This window comes from Heterodontus francisci, chromosome 6 (assembly GCF_036365525.1).
Source record: "Heterodontus francisci isolate sHetFra1 chromosome 6, sHetFra1.hap1, whole genome shotgun sequence".
NCBI lineage: Eukaryota > Metazoa > Chordata > Chondrichthyes > Heterodontiformes > Heterodontidae > Heterodontus > Heterodontus francisci.
Window position 1 is genome coordinate 90,217,289 of NC_090376.1, and position 16,864 is coordinate 90,234,152.

General features: G+C 44.0%; 1 protein-coding gene across 7 annotated transcripts in view; it reads right to left on the reverse strand.

Moving 5' to 3' along the window:
* Positions 1-16,864, reverse strand: part of LOC137371434 (sestrin-3-like) — a 152,612-nt gene that overhangs the window by 51,673 nt on the left and 84,075 nt on the right. For all 7 annotated transcript variants that reach the window (XM_068034027.1, XM_068034028.1, XM_068034025.1 and 4 more), the window contains 2 exons: positions 5,413-5,613; positions 3,809-3,991 (listed from right to left, as the gene is read on the reverse strand). In XM_068034027.1, the coding sequence (XP_067890128.1) occupies positions 3,809-3,991; positions 5,413-5,613 (384 nt within the window). The remainder of the gene's footprint in view (positions 1-3,808; positions 3,992-5,412; positions 5,614-16,864) is intronic.

Sequence of the window (16,864 nt, forward strand, 5' to 3'; positions counted from 1 at the left end):
ACATTAAATTGCATTATACAAAAGTAATTAAAATTCCTGAAACAAAAACAAAAAGTGCTGGAAATACTCAGCAGGTCAGGCAGCATCTGTGGAGAGAGAAGCAAAATTAACATTTCAGGTCTGTGACCTTTCATCAGAACTGGCAAAGATAAGCAAATAATTAGGTTTTAAGCAAGTGAAAGAGAGGGGTGGGGGAAAAGAGAACAAAGGGGAAGGTTTTTGATAGGGCAGGAGAGATTAAATAGCAAAGCTGTCCTGGGACAAAGGCAAAATGTGTGTTAATGCTTATGGTGAAAGACAAAGCATTAGTCCAGGGAGAGTGTTAATAGTGGAATAATGAGCAGCTCTGACTACATGAAAAACAGGCACATGGTTAAAAAATTAAAAATTAAAAAAAACAAACAGTCATGCTCTGAAGTTATTGAACTCAATGTTCAGTCCGCAAGGTTGTAGAGTGCCTAATCGAAAGATCAGGTGCTGCTCCTTGAGCTTGCGTTGATGTTCACTGGAACACTGGAGCAGGCCAAAGACAGAAATGTGGGCATGAGAGCAGGCGGATGTGTTGAAATGGCAAGCAACCGGAAGCTCAGGGTCATGCTTTCGGACTGAGTGGAGGTGTTCAGGAAAGCGGTCATCCAGCCTGCATTTGGTCTCCCCAGTGTAGAGGAGACCACATTGTGAGCAGCGAATACAGTATACTAAATTGAAGGTAGTACAAGTAAATTGCTGCTTCACGTGAAAGGGGGTTTTGGGGCCTTGGCTAGTGAGGAGAGAGGAGGTGGAAAGGCAGGTATTACGCCTCCTGCGATTGCATGGGAAGGGGACGAGATGTTGGGGGTAATGGAGGAGTGGACCAGGGTGTCGCGGAGGTAATGATCCCTTCGGAATGCTGATGGGAGGGGAGGGAAAGATGCATTTGGTGGTGGCATCACGCTGGAGGTGGCAGAAATGGTGGAGGATGATCCGAAGGATGTGGAGGCTGGTGGGGTGGAAAGTGAAGACAAGGGGAATCCTGTCGCGGTTCTGGGAGGGAGGGGAAGGGGTGAAGGTAGAGGTGCGGGAAATGGGCCAGATACACTTGAAGGCCCAGTCAACCACAGTGGGGGGAATCCTCGGTTGAGGAAAAAGGAAGAAACATCAGAGGCGCTGTTGTGGAAGGTAGCATCATCAGAGCAGATGCATCGGAAACAAAGAAACTGGGAGAATGGAATGGAGTCCTTACAGGAGGCAGGGTGTGAAGAAGTGTAGTCGAGGTAGCTGTGGAAGTCGGTGGGCTTATAATGAATATTAGCCTATCCCCAGAGATGGAGATAGAGAAGTCGAGGAAGGGAAGTGTCGGAGATGGACCATGTAAAGGCGAGAGAAGGGTGGAAATTGGAAGCAAAGTTGATAAAGTTTTCCAGTTCGGGATGGGAGCAGGAAACGGCACTGATACAGTCATCAATGTGCGACATATCCCACAAAAAGACAGGCATAACTAGGACCCATGCTGGTACCCATAGCAACACTTTTTACTTGAAGGAAGTGAGTGGAGTTGAAGGAGAAGTTGTTCAATGAGGGAACAAGTTCAGCCAGGCGGAACTTCTTGTTCTCTCCCCCCACCCTCTTCCCTTTACTTGCTTAAAACCCAATTCTTTTCTAACCTTTGCCAGTTCTGATGAAAGGTCACAGACCCGAAACGTTAACTTTGCTTCTCTCTCTCTCCACAGATGCTGCCCGACTTGTTGAGTATTTCCAGCACTTCTTGTTTTTGTTTCAGATTTCCAGCATCTGCAGTATTTTAATTAAAATTTCTGAATGTCCCGTTATGGACTGAAGAATGTGGCACGGTGGATTACATAACAATTGATGTAGTTTAGCCTGTTTTGAATTCTATTTTGAATATCTAAGTGTGAGGGGCAAGTTGGCTAAGGTAGATTGGGAAACCTGATTAACAAGATATCATGGCAGATGGAATATAATGTGGAGAAATGTGAAGTTAACCACTTTGGTAAGTAAAGTAGAAAAGCAGAATATCTTTAAATGGTGAGAGACTGGAGACGTTGGTATTTAAAGGGTCCTGGATGTCATTGTACACAAATCACAGAAAGTTAATATGCAGGTATAGCAAGCAATTGGAACAGCAAATAGCATGCTGAACTTTATTACAAAGAGATTGGAGAATTAAGAGTATAAAGTCTTACTGCAATTGTTTAGGGCTTTGGTGAGCCTAGAGTACCATGTACAGTTTTGAGAAGCAGAGTTAACATTTCGGGTCAGTGACCCTTCTTCGGAACCTGTTTCGAAGAATGGTCACTGACCCGAAACGTTAACTCTGCTTCTCTTTCCACAGATGCTGCCAGACCTGCTGAGTGGTTCCAGCATTTCCTGTTTTTATTTCAGATTTCCAGCATCTGCAGTATTTTGCTTTTATTTTTATGTACAGTTTTGACCTCCTTACCCAAGAAAGGATGCACCAGCCTTAGAGAGTGCAACAAACGTTCACTAGATTGATTCCTGGGACAAAGGATGGGGGGGGGGGGGGGGGGTGTGGAGAAAGAGAGAACGTTCAAATAGACTAGGCCTATATTCCCTATAATTTAGAAGAATGAGGGGTAATCTAATTGAAATATATAAAATTCTTAAGGGGTTTTACAGTATAGATGCTGAAAGGATGCTTCCCCTGGCTGGGAAGTCTAGAACTAGGGGGACACAGCCTTGGAATAAAGGGTTGGCCATTTAGGATTGAGATGAGGAGAAATCTCTTCACTCAGAAGGGTTGTGAATCTTTGGAATTCTCTACCCCAGAGAGCTGTGGATGCTCAGTCACTGAGTACATTCAAGTCAGAGATTGATAAATTTTTGGATACTAAGAGATTCAAGTGACAATGGGAATAGCGTGAGAAAGCATAACTGAGGAAGATCAGTCATGATTTTAATGAATGTGAGAGCAGGCTCAAAAGGCTGAATGGCCTACTCCTGCTCCTATTTCTTATTTTCTTATGTATCCACTTTGTGCAAGGAACCAAAATGAGTTTCATTTAGCCAATCTTAATCTGGCTACATATTTGTAATTTAATTTGGTTGCAAGGGTATCTGGTGGGCACAGTGGAAATGTTTATACTGGATTTTTACTGGACTTCTTCTGAAGTTGTGTCTGTTGCTAAGGAAGTTATGGTTGAGTACAATATTTGGTGTGAGAAAGCTTAATGTTGACACTGGGTGGGATTGAATTAAAAAATTATTCCTTCTTCGTAGGAAAGTCACTCATTTTGTAAAGCACAAGAGTTTCCCTTCTACCAAAATTTGTCATTTAACTTGCAACATAGAACATAGTAATGGGAGAACTTTGTGTAACGGGAGTAAATAATGCATTTTTGTGTCGTGTATTTCATGTTTAGACTAGTCAGTCATTCATTTAACTTCAGCTAACTACATGTGAAATGTTCATGATTGTTTTTTTTTAAAAAGGGGAAGAAAAGTGAAGGTCACCATGATGGGATAGCAAAAATTTTTTGAAAGCTCAGGATTCACCCAAAATACATGTAAAATGGAACAGGTAAAAGAAAAGCCATGAAAGCTAGAAATTTGAAATAAAAACAGAAATTGTTGGCAATGCACAATAGGGAAACGAGCATATGAAAGATCGATAGGTTAACATGATAGCCATCATAAAAAAGTTAGCATTTAACATTGTTTTTTTAACTTGCACAGCCAACATTTTCTGTATTTATTTCAGTTTGTCTTTCAGTGCAGACATAGTTAGAGTATAGAAGTTTATTAACAGTCTATCAATTATTCAATAGCACAACATCTGTTCAAGGTTTACCTTAATGTGTTCCTTTGTGATCAACCAGGGTCTGTGTGCAAGTATTTTGTTGACTTCATTGATGTTTTTCAGTTTCTCTGGGACATACTCTAAGCCATTTAGCCACTCCCCATCTCCACCCACCTGCAAGAACTCATTTATATGCGTGTTGACCAGATAGGAACACTGGTGCCTGGCAGCAGCCTAGTTAGGAAAGGTGACAAAAATCACAAGGATACACAGAGTTAGCAGTAGCACTATCCATTCTGAAAGGGAGAACGAGATTATTGCAGATTATGAACATGCTAGCAAGTGTTATTAACAATCTGCTACAATCTATAGCTCACCATTGCCATTAGATTACAGATAGATACAAGTCTTAATTTCTAGTGCTTTTTGAGATTCCCTTTATCACAGAACCACAGAATGGATACAGCAAAGGAAGCCATTTGGCTCATCATGTCCATGCCAGCTCTCTGGAAGAGCAACCCACCCAGTCCCACTCTCCTGCCTTTTCCCTGTAGCCCTGCAAATCCACTCTATTCAGATAATTATCCAGTTCTTTTTTTGAAGGTCTCACTTGAATCTGCCTCCACCATACTGTGTGTATTCCAGATCCCAACCGTTCGCTGCCTAAAAAAGATTTTCCTTATGTCGCTGTTGCTTCTTTTGTCAATCACCTTAAATCAGTGTCTCTAGTTCTGAATCCTTCAGCCAATGGGAATACTTTCTCCCCATCCACTCTGTCCAGACCCCTCATGATTTTAAACCCCTGTCAAATCTCCTCTTAATCTTCTCTTCTCCAAGGAGAACAGACTCAGCTTCTCCAACTATCCACGTAACTGAAGTTCCTCATCCCTGGTACCATTCTTGTAAATCTTTTCTGCACCCTCTCTAATGCTTTAACGTCCTTCCAAAAGTGTGGTGCCCAGAACTGGACACAAAGCTCCAGTTAAGACCAAACCAGTATTTTATACAGGTTCATCATAACTTCCTTGTTTTTGTATTCAATGCCCCTATTTATAAAGACCAGGATGTTTTATTAACCATCTTCTCAACCTGCACTGCAACATTCATTGATTTGTGTATATACCCCCAGGGTCCCACACTGCTCCTGCACACTCTTTAGAATTGTACCCTTTAATTTTCCTCTCTTCATTCTTCCTATCAAAAAGGTATTACTGCGCACTTCTCTGTATTAAAAACTCCTTTTCGAATACGGTCATGGGATCTTTTACATTCACACCCGAGGGGACAGATGGTGCCTTAGTTTGATGTCTCATCCAAAAGACACTACCTCAGACAATGCAGCACTCTCTCAGTACTGCAATGAAGTGTCAGCCTAGATTCTGTCCTAAAGCCTCTAGAGTGGGAGGTGAACTCTCAATCTTCCGAGCCTGGTGAGGCGAGATTGGTACCACAGAGCTAAGGCTGACACCTGCGAACAACTGAAAATGTGTAAATTATGTTACATGGAAATATACAAACAGGAAATTAAGTGGTACATAAAATAGTCAATAAAACAACTGCATTTTACAATTTTATGTAATTCGGTCAACACCCTGCAATAATTAAGCTTTAGATGCACGATTAAATACTTAATATTTGCATTCTGTTTCCTTTACCATTATTGCCAAGTAATGCCTGTATTCAAAGGGGAGCGGTCCATCCATGCGCAGTATGTAATACTGGGTCCGGAGAAAAGACTCCAAGTATTGAGGGTGCAAACCCATGATTTGTGTGGTGTTGTCAAGGCGTCCTGTGGTGGAGTATTCTTCCAGAAATAGCAAGTTGGTATGTCCATCTACAGGATTATCTTGGACAATCTATAGAGGAAGGCAAAAACAACAAAATAGAATCATAGAATGGTTACAGCACAGGGGGCCCATGAAGGCTATGCCAGCTCTCTACAAGAGCAATTTAACTTGTCTGACAGCACTCCCACCCCTCTGCCTTTTCCACGCAGCCCTCAATATCTTCTCTCTTCAGGTGCTTATCCAATTCCCTTTTGAAAGCCACAATTGAATCTGCTTCCGTCACCCTCTCAGATAATGCACTCCAGGTCTTAAACACTCAGAGTAAAAAGTTTTTCCTCATATCACCTTAAATCTGTGCCCTCTGGTTCTCGACTCTTCCAACATGGAGAACAATTTCTCTCCATCTACTCCATCCAGACTGATAATTTTGAGCACCTGGACCAAATTTCCTCTCAACCTTCTCCTCTCTAAAGGAGACCACCATCAGCTTCTCCAATCTATCCACACAACTGAACCAATCTCGTCAATCTTTTCTGCACCTTCTCTAAATCTTTCTCGCATCCTTCCTCAAGCGTGGTGCCCAGAATTGGCCACTATACTCCAGTTGAAGCCAAAGGAGAGTATAATACATGTTCATTATAACTTCCTTGCTTCCTATGCCTTTTAAACCAATTTCTCAACCTGCCCTGCAACATTCAATGATTTGTGCTGCTAGGTTTCTCTGTTCCTGCAACGCTATTAGAATTTTAGAACCCTTTAGTTTATATTGCCTGAACTTATTCTTTCCATCAAAATGAATCACTTCACACTTCTCTGCATTAAATTTCATCTACCAGGTGTCCGCCCATCGCACCAATCTGTCTTTGTCCTCGTGAAGTCCATCACTATCCTCCTCATAGTTCACAATACTTCCAAGTTTGGTGTCATCTGCAAATTTTGAAATTGTGCCCTGCACCCCCAAGTCTAAGTCATTAATGCAGCTCAAGAAAAGCAGTGGCACGAGTACCGACCCCTGGGGGACACCTTCCTCCAGTTCAAAAACAACCATTCACCACTACTGTTTCCTGAAACTCAGCCAACTTAATTTCCATGCTGCCACTGACCCTTTGATTTCAAAGCCCTCAACTTTGCAGGCAAGCCCATGATGTGGCACCTTATGGAAGTCTATGTACACCACATCAACCATATTACGTTCATCAATCCTCTGTTACTTCATCAAAAAACTCAAGCAAGTCAGTTAAACACAATTTGCCCTTAACAAATCAATGCTGGCTTTCCTTAATTAATCCACATTTGTCCAAATGACTTAATTTTGAACAAAATTTTCATTTCTAAAAACCTTCCCACCACCAAGGTTAAACGGACTGGCCTATAGTTGCTGGGCTTGTCCTTTACACCTTTTTTTTGAACAAGGGTATAACATTTGCAATTCTCCAGTCCTCTGCCACCATCCCTGTATCTGAGGAGGATTGGAAGATTATGGCCAGTATCTGCAATTTCTACTCTTACTTCCCTCAGCATCCTTGGATACATCGTATCAGTCTTGGTGACTTAACTTCAAGTGCTGCCAGCTTTTCTTAATACTTCCTCTTTACCAATTTTTAGCCCATCTAGTATCTCAATTACCTCGTCATTTACTATGACTCTGGCAACATCTATTTCCTTGGTAAAGACAGATGCAAAGTACTCATTTCGTACCTCAGCCATGCCCTGTGTCTCCGTGCACAAATCCTCTTTTTAGTCCCTAATTGACCCGACCCCTCCTTTTACTACTTATATGCCTATAGAAGACGTCTGGATTATTTTATGTTAGCTGCCAGTCTCTTCTCTTTTTCTCTCTGCCTGTCATTTTCTTTTACATTTCCCCTCTGAACTTTTTATATTGGGCCTGGCTCTTACATGTATTATCAATCTGACAGCTATCTTAGGCACCCTTTTTCTGCTTCATCATCCTCTTTCGTCATCTCAGGAGCTCTGGCTTTGCTTCCCCTACCTTTCCTCCTTGTGGTAATGTACCTCGACTGTACCTCACCCATCTCCTCTTTAAAGGCAGCTCATTCTTCGATTACAGTTTTGCCTGCCAATCTTTCATTCCAATTTACCTGGGTCAGATCAGTTCTCAACCCACTGAAATTGGCCATCCTCTAATTAAGTGTTTTAAGTGTCGATATTGTTCATTTTAATGACGACCCACAGACGACATTATCACCCAACAGCACCCTGAGCGACCAAGCAGCCTTTCTGAAGGACAGCACTGTTTGCTCCTGAATTGGAGAGGGGCCTAGAAAAGGTGACCTAAACAAATGCTCATCTCCCTACCAGCCAGTTGGCTTGCCACAGTTAACGGGCATCTCTTAATGTGGTCATTCTGAAGCTCGCCTGCTGGAACGTGAGAACACTGCTCGACTCTGGTGACAACAGCCGCCCCCAACGATGCTCAGCCCTGGTGGCCCATGAGCTAGCCAGACGAGACATTGATATAGCAGCCGAGTGAGGTCCGCTTCTCAGAGCAAGGCAGCCTGACAGAACACAACGCTAGCTACACCATCTATTGGTCAGGTAGACCTCAAGGTGAATGACGCCTCTTTGGTGTCAGCTTCATGGTAAAGACTATCACCACTAAATTTCAAGCTTGCCAATCAACCTTTCTGAACGCATCACGTCCCTGCACCTCCCCCTCCAAGACCAGCAGCATGAAACTCTCATTAGCGTTTATGCTCCTACCCTGAAGGCTAACCCAACTGACAAAGATAAGTTCTACACAGATCTCCATAAACTTATCCAGAATGCCCCTCCCAGGGACAAAATTGTCGTCTTTTCAATGCCAGAGTGGTCCACGACAGCCTGGCATGGAAGGGAGTACTCGGAAACCATGGAGTTGGAAACTGTAATGACATTTACTCTTGGAACACTGCGCAGAAAAGCAGCTGTCCATAACCAACACCTTTCAACAAAAATATCGCTTCAAGACCACATGGATGTATCCCCACTCTAAGCACTGGCACCTGATAGATTACATCTTGGTGCGCCAGTGTGACAGACCATCGGCTCATTCGTTCAAAGGTGTATGGACAACTTCAAGCCTAAGCCCAAGAACAGGCCTAGAGACAACCCATCAAAGAAATTTCGAATCAGCAACCTGCAAACCTCATCTTGCAGAGATAGATATCAAGCAACCTTACAGACTAGACTGGAACATCCTGATCTCACTGCTGATTCCACTCCAGGAGAACTCTGGGAACACATCAAAGCTGCAGTACTGGATAATTCTAACGAGGTCATTGGACCCAACACCAAGAATAATCAGGACTGGTTTGATGAAAATGACAAGGAATTTCAAGATCTGCTAAAAATAAAAAATAAAAAGGTCAGCTCATCAGGCTCAGCCGGCCAGCTAAGAGAAAAAGACAGCCTACCATCTACCTTCAATGTAAACTGAGGAACATACAAAATAACTGGCGGATCGCACTTGTGGAAAAAAACTCAACTGTACGCTGATACTGGCGACATAAGAAGTTTCTATGAAGCACTAAAATATGTCTGTGGACCAGTATATCAAACCCAAAACCCCTTGAGGAGCGCCAATGCCAAGATCCTATAGACTGACAAGGAGTCAGTCCTGGATTGCTGGTCGCAGCACTTTGAAACTCTCTTCAGTGAGTTCATACTGTATGTTCACTGTATCATACAGTGCATGATACTGCCATCAATCGGGCGGCACAGTGGCGCAGTGGTTAGCACTGCAGCCTCACAGCTCCAGCGACCCGGGTTCAATTCTGGGTACTGTCTGTGTGGAGTTTGCAAGTTCTCCCTGTGTCTGCGTGGGTTTCCTCCGGGTGCTCCGGTTTCCTCCCACAAGCCAAAAGACTTGCAGGTTGGTAGGTAAATTGGCCATTATAAATTGCCCCTAGTATAGGTAGGTGGTAGGGAAATATAGGGACAGGTGGGGATGTGGTAGGAATATGGGATTAGTGTAGGATTAGTATAAATGGGTGGTTGATGGTCGGCACAGACTCGGTGGGCCGAAGGGCCAGTTTCAGTGCTGTATCTCTAAACTAAACTAAACTAAACAATCGCATCCAACAACAGCCTGTCGAAGAAGAATTGGATGAGAGTCCAACTCTGGAGGAAACGGTGACTGCCATCAACCAGATGAAGAGCAACAAAGCCCCCGGAGTAGATGGAATTCCACCCAAAGCCTTGAAGCATAGTGGCCCTGCTGTATACACCAAGCTCCTTGAGTTTTTCACAGCCTGCTGGGAACGGGGCAGGATTCCACGGGATCTTCGTGATGCTGTTATCATCACCTTGTATAAAAACAAAGGAGAAAAATCAGACTGCTCCAATTACCGTGGGATCACCCTCCTTTCTATTGCTGGGAAGACCCTGGCTAGAATACCTCTGAACAGCCTTGTGCCTACCATTGCGGAGGAAAACCTCCCAGAGAGCCAGTGTAATTTCAGAGCAAACAGAGACAGCACAGACATGATATTTGCACTCTGACAATTAAGAGAAAAGTGTCGCTAGCAAAACAAAGGCCTCTATGTCACTCTCATAGACCTCACCAAGGCATTAGACACTGTGAGCAGAGATGAACTTTGGAAAATCCTTGTAAAACGTGGATGCCCACCCAGGTTCCTGGCAATGGTGAAGCAGTTTTGTGAAAATCAGTATGGACAAGTCAAGCAAAATAGCGACCTCTCAAGTCCCTTCCGACTCTCCAATGGCATGAAGCAGGGATTTGTGCTGGCCCCGACCTTATTCACCATCTTTTTCAGCATGATGCTGCAGCAGGCAACGGAAGACCTTAAGGAGGGAGTTCACGTCCGCTTCTGGACTGATGGAGACCTTTTCAACCTCAGGTGTCTTCAGGCTCACACAAAGATACAAAAAATCTCATCAGTGAGCTTCTTTGCGCCGATGACTGATCTCCTGACCCACAATCTGTCAGACCTGCAACATATAACGGCACAGTGGCGCAGTGGTTAGCACCGCAGCCTCACAGCTCCAGGGACCCGGGTTCGATTCCGGGTACTGCCTGTGTGGAGTTTGCAAGTTCTCCCTGTGTCTGCGTGGGTTTTCTCTGGGTGCTCTGGTTTCCTCCCACAAGCCAAAAGACTTGCAGGTTGATAGGTAAATTGGCCATTATAAATTGTCACTAGTATAGGTAGGTGGTAGGGAAATATAGGGACAGGTGGGGATGTTTGGTAGGAATATGGGATTAGTGTAGGATTAGTATAAATGGGTGGTTGATGTTCGGCACAGACTCGGTGGGCCGAAGGGCCTGTTTCAGTGCTGTATCTCTAATCTAATCTAATAACACATTTTTCCGAGGCGGTACAACTCTTTGGACTAAAAATCAGTTTAAAGAAAACTGAAGTCCTGCATTAGCCTGCACCCCAAGAAGAATACAGACCACCAGACATCGTCATCGAGGGAACCGAACTGAATGCCATCATGCAATTTACTTATTTGGGGAGTGTCATCGCATTTGATGCCACCATAGACAAGGAAGTGGACAAATAGGCTCTCAAAAGCAAACAGTACATTTGGCAGACTCTACAAACGAGTGTGGAGCAACCACAGCCCCAGAGAACAGACCAAACTCAGTGTACAAAGCTGTAGTCCTCACCACCCTTCTGTATGGCGCCGAGTCATGGATCCTATGCCGCCATCATGTATGCCTTCTAAAGCGCTTCCATCAGCGCTGCCTCCACAGCATCCTCAAGATCCGCTGGCAGGACCGCATCACAAACATTGACGTCCTGGAAAAAGCCAACATCACCAGCATCGAGGCCATCGCCCTGCAAAGCTAACTGCATTGGGCCGGTCACATTGCCCGGATGGACGACAGTCGCCTGCTCAAGATCATGTTGTAAAGAGAGCTGACCACTGGTAAAAGGAGCAGAGGGGCCCCATGCAAACGTTTCAAGGACTCCTTGAAGAAGTAACTCTCTGACTGCCACATCAACCATTGCCAGTGGGAAGCGCAGGCCATAGATCGTGATGTCTGGAGATGATACATCAGGAGGGCTACAGACACTTTTGAGACTGAGCGAAGAACCGGCATAAAACAGAAAAGGAGAAGGATAGATCCAATGGCCCCCAGCAGCAACTACACATTCACTTGTACCCACTGTGGGAGAATCTGCCAGTTACAGATAGGCCTGACTAGCCACCAGCGGGCCTGCAACTGATGAGTACAACCTTCCCAAAATCTTCATCCGCGAAGAAATGCCAAGAAGAAAATAAAATTGGCCCTCCTCCAATTAAATATTTTTACTCTATATTGTTACTTATCCTTTTCGAAGGCTAATCTAAACTTTATGATATCAATGTCGCCAATATGTTCCCCTACTGATACTTGATCCAATTGACCCACCTCATTCCCCAGAACCAAATCCAGCAGTGCCTCCTTCCTTGTTGGGATGGAAACGTACGGTTCCTGGAAATACTTCATAAGCTCTTCACCACCTGCCCCCATCCCCCCTCCCTGCACCCTCTGCCCTTTACATTATTACTATCCCAGTCTATATTAGGATGATAAAGTCCATTATCACTACCTCTCTAACTTCCCTGCAAATTTGCTCCTCTGTATCTTTCCCAATAGTTGGTGGCCAATGGAATACACCCAGTCGTGTAATGGCACCTCTATTGTTGAACACTAACCAAGTAGACTCTGTCCTTGACCCCTCTAGGACATCCTCTCGCTCCAGTACTTTAATATTCTCCTTCATTAATACTGCCACCCCTCTTCCTGTCTTTCTTGAGTACTTTGTCTCCAGGAATATTTAATACCCAGTTCTACACTTATTGAGCCAGGTCGCCATTATCGCCACATCATCATATCCCCATGTGCCAAATGACACCTGTAGCTCACCAATATTATTTACCACAGTTTGTGGGTTTGCATACATGCCAAGTAAACCTGAATTAGATCTTAAAGCAAAATTCTGCAGTTGCTGGAAATCTGAAATAGAAACAGAAAATGCTGGAAATAATCAACAGATGTGTCTAGACGAGGTATGAATGGCAGCACAGCAGCCATCTGAACACAAATAAAAGGGATCGAGAAAGGAAAGGAGATTGGGGGGGGGGGGGGGGGGGAGAATTTTTTTTCCACTGTATTCCCACTTAGTCTGACCCCACCTCATACTTTGCTCTTTTAAAAATAATTCTATCTGTCTCTCACAAACCTTTGTGAACCTCATTGCTTTCTAATGCTACATCCTGGTTCCCATCCCCCTGCCAAATTATTTTAAACACCCTTCCATAGCACCAGCAAACCTTCCTTTGAGAACATTGGTCCCTGTTAAGTGTAACCGTCCAGTGTAGGTTCCAACTCCCCCAGAACCAGTCCCAATGTCCAAGGAATGTAAAGCCCTCCCTCCTGCACCATCTCTCCAGCCACACATTCATCTGTGCTTTCCTATTTCTAAACTCAGTAGTGTGTGGCACCGGGAGTAATCGGGGGATGACTACCTCCGAGGTCCTGCTTCCAAGTCTCTTTCCTAACTCCCTAAAATCTGCCTGCAGGACCTCATCTCTCTTTCTTATGTTGTTGGTACCGATATGGACCAAGATCTTTGGCTGTTCACCCTCCCTCCCCCCCAAGATGTTCTGTAGTCGCTCAGTGACATCCAGAACCTCGGCACCATGGAGGCAACATAACATCCTGGAATCATAAGAAAATAAACATTTCCTTTGATAAACAAATTACAAAATTAAAATGTTTTATACTCTAAGATCACAGGTCATAGGAAAGAGTATTGTACTTTATTTGTATTTTTGGTGAAAGTGTAAGAACCACTAAAAAAGCATGATTAAAAACAGCACTTGCTTTGTGGGAACGGTAAGGAAAAAGTCAACATTACTGAAAAAAAAAACTCTTCAATCTTTCTTCAGCAAAATAGAAGTGGATATTTGGGACAGAGTATTTACAAAGCAAATTGGGAACAAAATTCTGTTTTATTCAGTAATTGTACGAAATGATTACCTGAAACAGATTTCTTTTTGTCAAGAAGGAAAACGTCCAATCAAACCCATTTGAGAAACACTCTACATCAAAGCTAATTGAAGTATTCCTTCAAATCTATCTTTAGATGAAGATCAAGTAGCAATTTGTCCATATTTCCTCACCCAGCTTCACTGTATTCACCAGAAAAGATTTTCTGAACTAATTGCTATAATATCCAACAAAAGGCTCCACAATTATTTTTAATAATCAGTATATTTTTTTTAAATGATGTACCATGTAGTTTTAAAGCTTGAACAATTACTTAGTTTGCTTTAACAATTTCCTTCCAAAAAATTAAAATTCTAACATCCAGGCTGAAAAATTAGCAATTGCACCTGATCTCATAGCTGGTACATATAGACACTTGTTTCTGAGAAAAATAAAATTTAATTGAATGTAAAGATGTTAAAAGGGACAAGGAGGTGTAGGAGATACAACAGTTAAACATTTAATTTTTCTGTATATACGTGTAATTTTCATATTTTTAAAACTATAAAACAAAACAATGTTTGGATCTATTATTTCACGAAAAATAGATCTTCAAAAGCATGCATGGTCCAGTGAGTGCAACTTAAAGGCGACTAACATGGTTGCACCGAAGTTTCAACATGCAGCAAATTTATGGTAGATTATGATTGCATTTCTAGAGGGTTTGGGTTCAGACCTCTGACAAGTGGCAGATCTCATGGGCTGAATTTTATGTTGCCGCAGCTGAGTACGGCTGAGGCCGTAAAAGATAGCAGCTCGCTTGCGTGGGTTTTACTCCATGGAGCCGCCGCAATATTATACGTGGCATCTCATTTACATGGCCGGGGCAAACCGCCCCTGACCCCACCACCAACCCACCACCCCGATGACATGGAGGGGGCGGGCAACTGTCCCCGACAAGGGCGTCCGGTGCCACTGTGCGGGCGCCATTTTTAAAGGGCTTCCAACCCTTGCATTTAATTTAAATGTTTAAAGGGAAAGTGTAATTCTTTTTAAATCAGTTTTATTAAATACATGTTTCCAGCCCCTCTCTCCTTCCTCCATTAACAATCCACTCATTCCTTGCCCTCTCGCCCCAAAAATACTTACCTTGTGTAGCTGACCTTGCCCCGCCCCCCGCCAAAGTTCACAAACTTAACTTTACATCTTCCCCTCTAATCATAATAATTTGACCCCACTCCCCCTCCCAGACTGAGAAACTTACCTCCTCTTCCCTCCCCACAGGTGTTGCCCCTCGTTTCCTGGGACGGGGATCCGAAGGCGCAGCAGTGCCGGCCGCCAGGATGAAGATTGCGGCGGCACTTCTGGAGGCGACGGGAACGTCATTAACTCAGGTAAGTTAATGAATTTGCATATTAAATTATGGCCCCAATGTTAAACGGTGGGGGGGTGCCTGCCACAAGGCCTCACCACCATCAGCAATATTGGGACGGGCTCTGCCGGCACAAAGTTCCATTGCAGGCCTTATCCGAGGCAATCTTCATGTTCTGCTCCCCCCGCCCCCCGCCCAGCCCCCAACAGATCCTGATGCAAGGTGTCTATAAAATTCAGCCCATGTTTCTCCCCCAACCCCAGCTCTGGACAAGAGCAGTGCACCCAAAGTGCGCATCAGAAGACTGCTACGGATAATTTTAGTTACTTACTATGTCAATTTACAACTGCACTCAAACTCCACTAGCCTTTTGCTTTATATTCATTGCAATATTTATGCAGCTACTAACTTGCTCAACCACGCCATCACGTTCACATTTAATACCTCTGTCCCCATTAACATCGTTAACTCTTTCCTCTTCTGGCTGTTTCCCCTGCTAGCTCCTGCCTTCACCTCGTCCAAGGATCATACACTTGAATGCATGTGGCGCATAACTGGCTTCACGTTCTCTCACCTGATCTGGCTGAAACACATCAAGTTTCATCAGGTCTCATCCTTTTCTCCCCAAACCATCCACTACTTATCAAGATGATCCTAGAGTAAAGATAACACCTGGCATTTCTTCTCTCGACTATCAATTGTCTTTTTAATCCCTTTCCACTGCTCCTCCAGCCTCACAAGGATTTCATCAACTTTGTCAACATTGTTGTGACCTCCATTCAGCTGCCACTGGTGCTTTCCTCACATCTCCCTCCCCTTTCCCCGCAAGCCAATCCTCTCCATCACTCCCCCCCAATACTCCCACTTACACTAGCCCTGGTTATATCACATTCTGCCCTCTTCAAACTCACCCTCTTTCTCCCGTGACCCCATTCCCACTAAACTGATCACCCAACCTCACTTTCTGACACCATGCTAGCTGATATTGCAAATGGTTCCCCCTCAGCCACTGTCCAAAACCACCACCTGCTCCTCAAAAAAGAAAACCCTGATCCCCCTGTTCTGCAAAGAATTGCTCTATCTCCAATCTTCATTTCCACTCCAAAGTCCTCAAATGCATTGTGGCCTCAAATTCATTCCCATCTTTCCCACAACTCTAATGCTTTAATCTCTTCATTTAGGTTTTGGACCCTGCCACAATACCAAAATGTCCCTAATCAACAATCGCATTATTACATCCTGTTGTTGACAGATTTTTCTCTGCCCTATTTGTAGCCTTTGATGTGGTTGATCAACCTTTAACAATCTTCAACCAGAAGTGCAGAGTTGATGATCCATCTCGGCCTCCTCCTGAAGTCCCCAGAATCACAGATACCAGTCTTCAGCCAATTCGATTCACTCCGCGTGATATCAAGAAACGAGTAAAGGCACTGGATACTGCAAAGGCTATGGGCCCTGACAACATTCTGGCAACAGTACTGAAGTCTGTTCTTCAGCATTTTCCCCGCTCCTAGCCAAGCTATTCCAGTACAGCTACAACACTAGCATCTGCCGGGCAATGTGGAAAATGGCCCAGGTATATCCTGTACACAAAAAGCAGGACAAGTCCAACCAGACCAATTATCACCCTATCAGTCTACTCTCGATCAGTAAAGTGTTAGAAGGTGTTGTTGACAGTACTATCAAGCAGCACTTGCTTAGCAATAACCTGCACAGTGACGTTCAGTTCAGGTTCCATCAGGGCCACTCAGCTCCTGACCTCATTACAGCCTTGGTTCAAACATGGACAAAAGAGCTAAACTCAAGAGGTAAGGTGAGAGTGACTGCCCTTGATATCAAAGCAGCATTTGACTGAATACGGTATCAAGGAGCTCTAGCAAAACTGGAGTTAATGGGAATCAGGGGGAAATTTCACGCTGGTTGGAGTCATACCTAGCACAAAGGAAGATGGTTGTGGTTGTTGGAGGTCAATCATCTCAGCTCCAGGACATCACTGCAGGAGT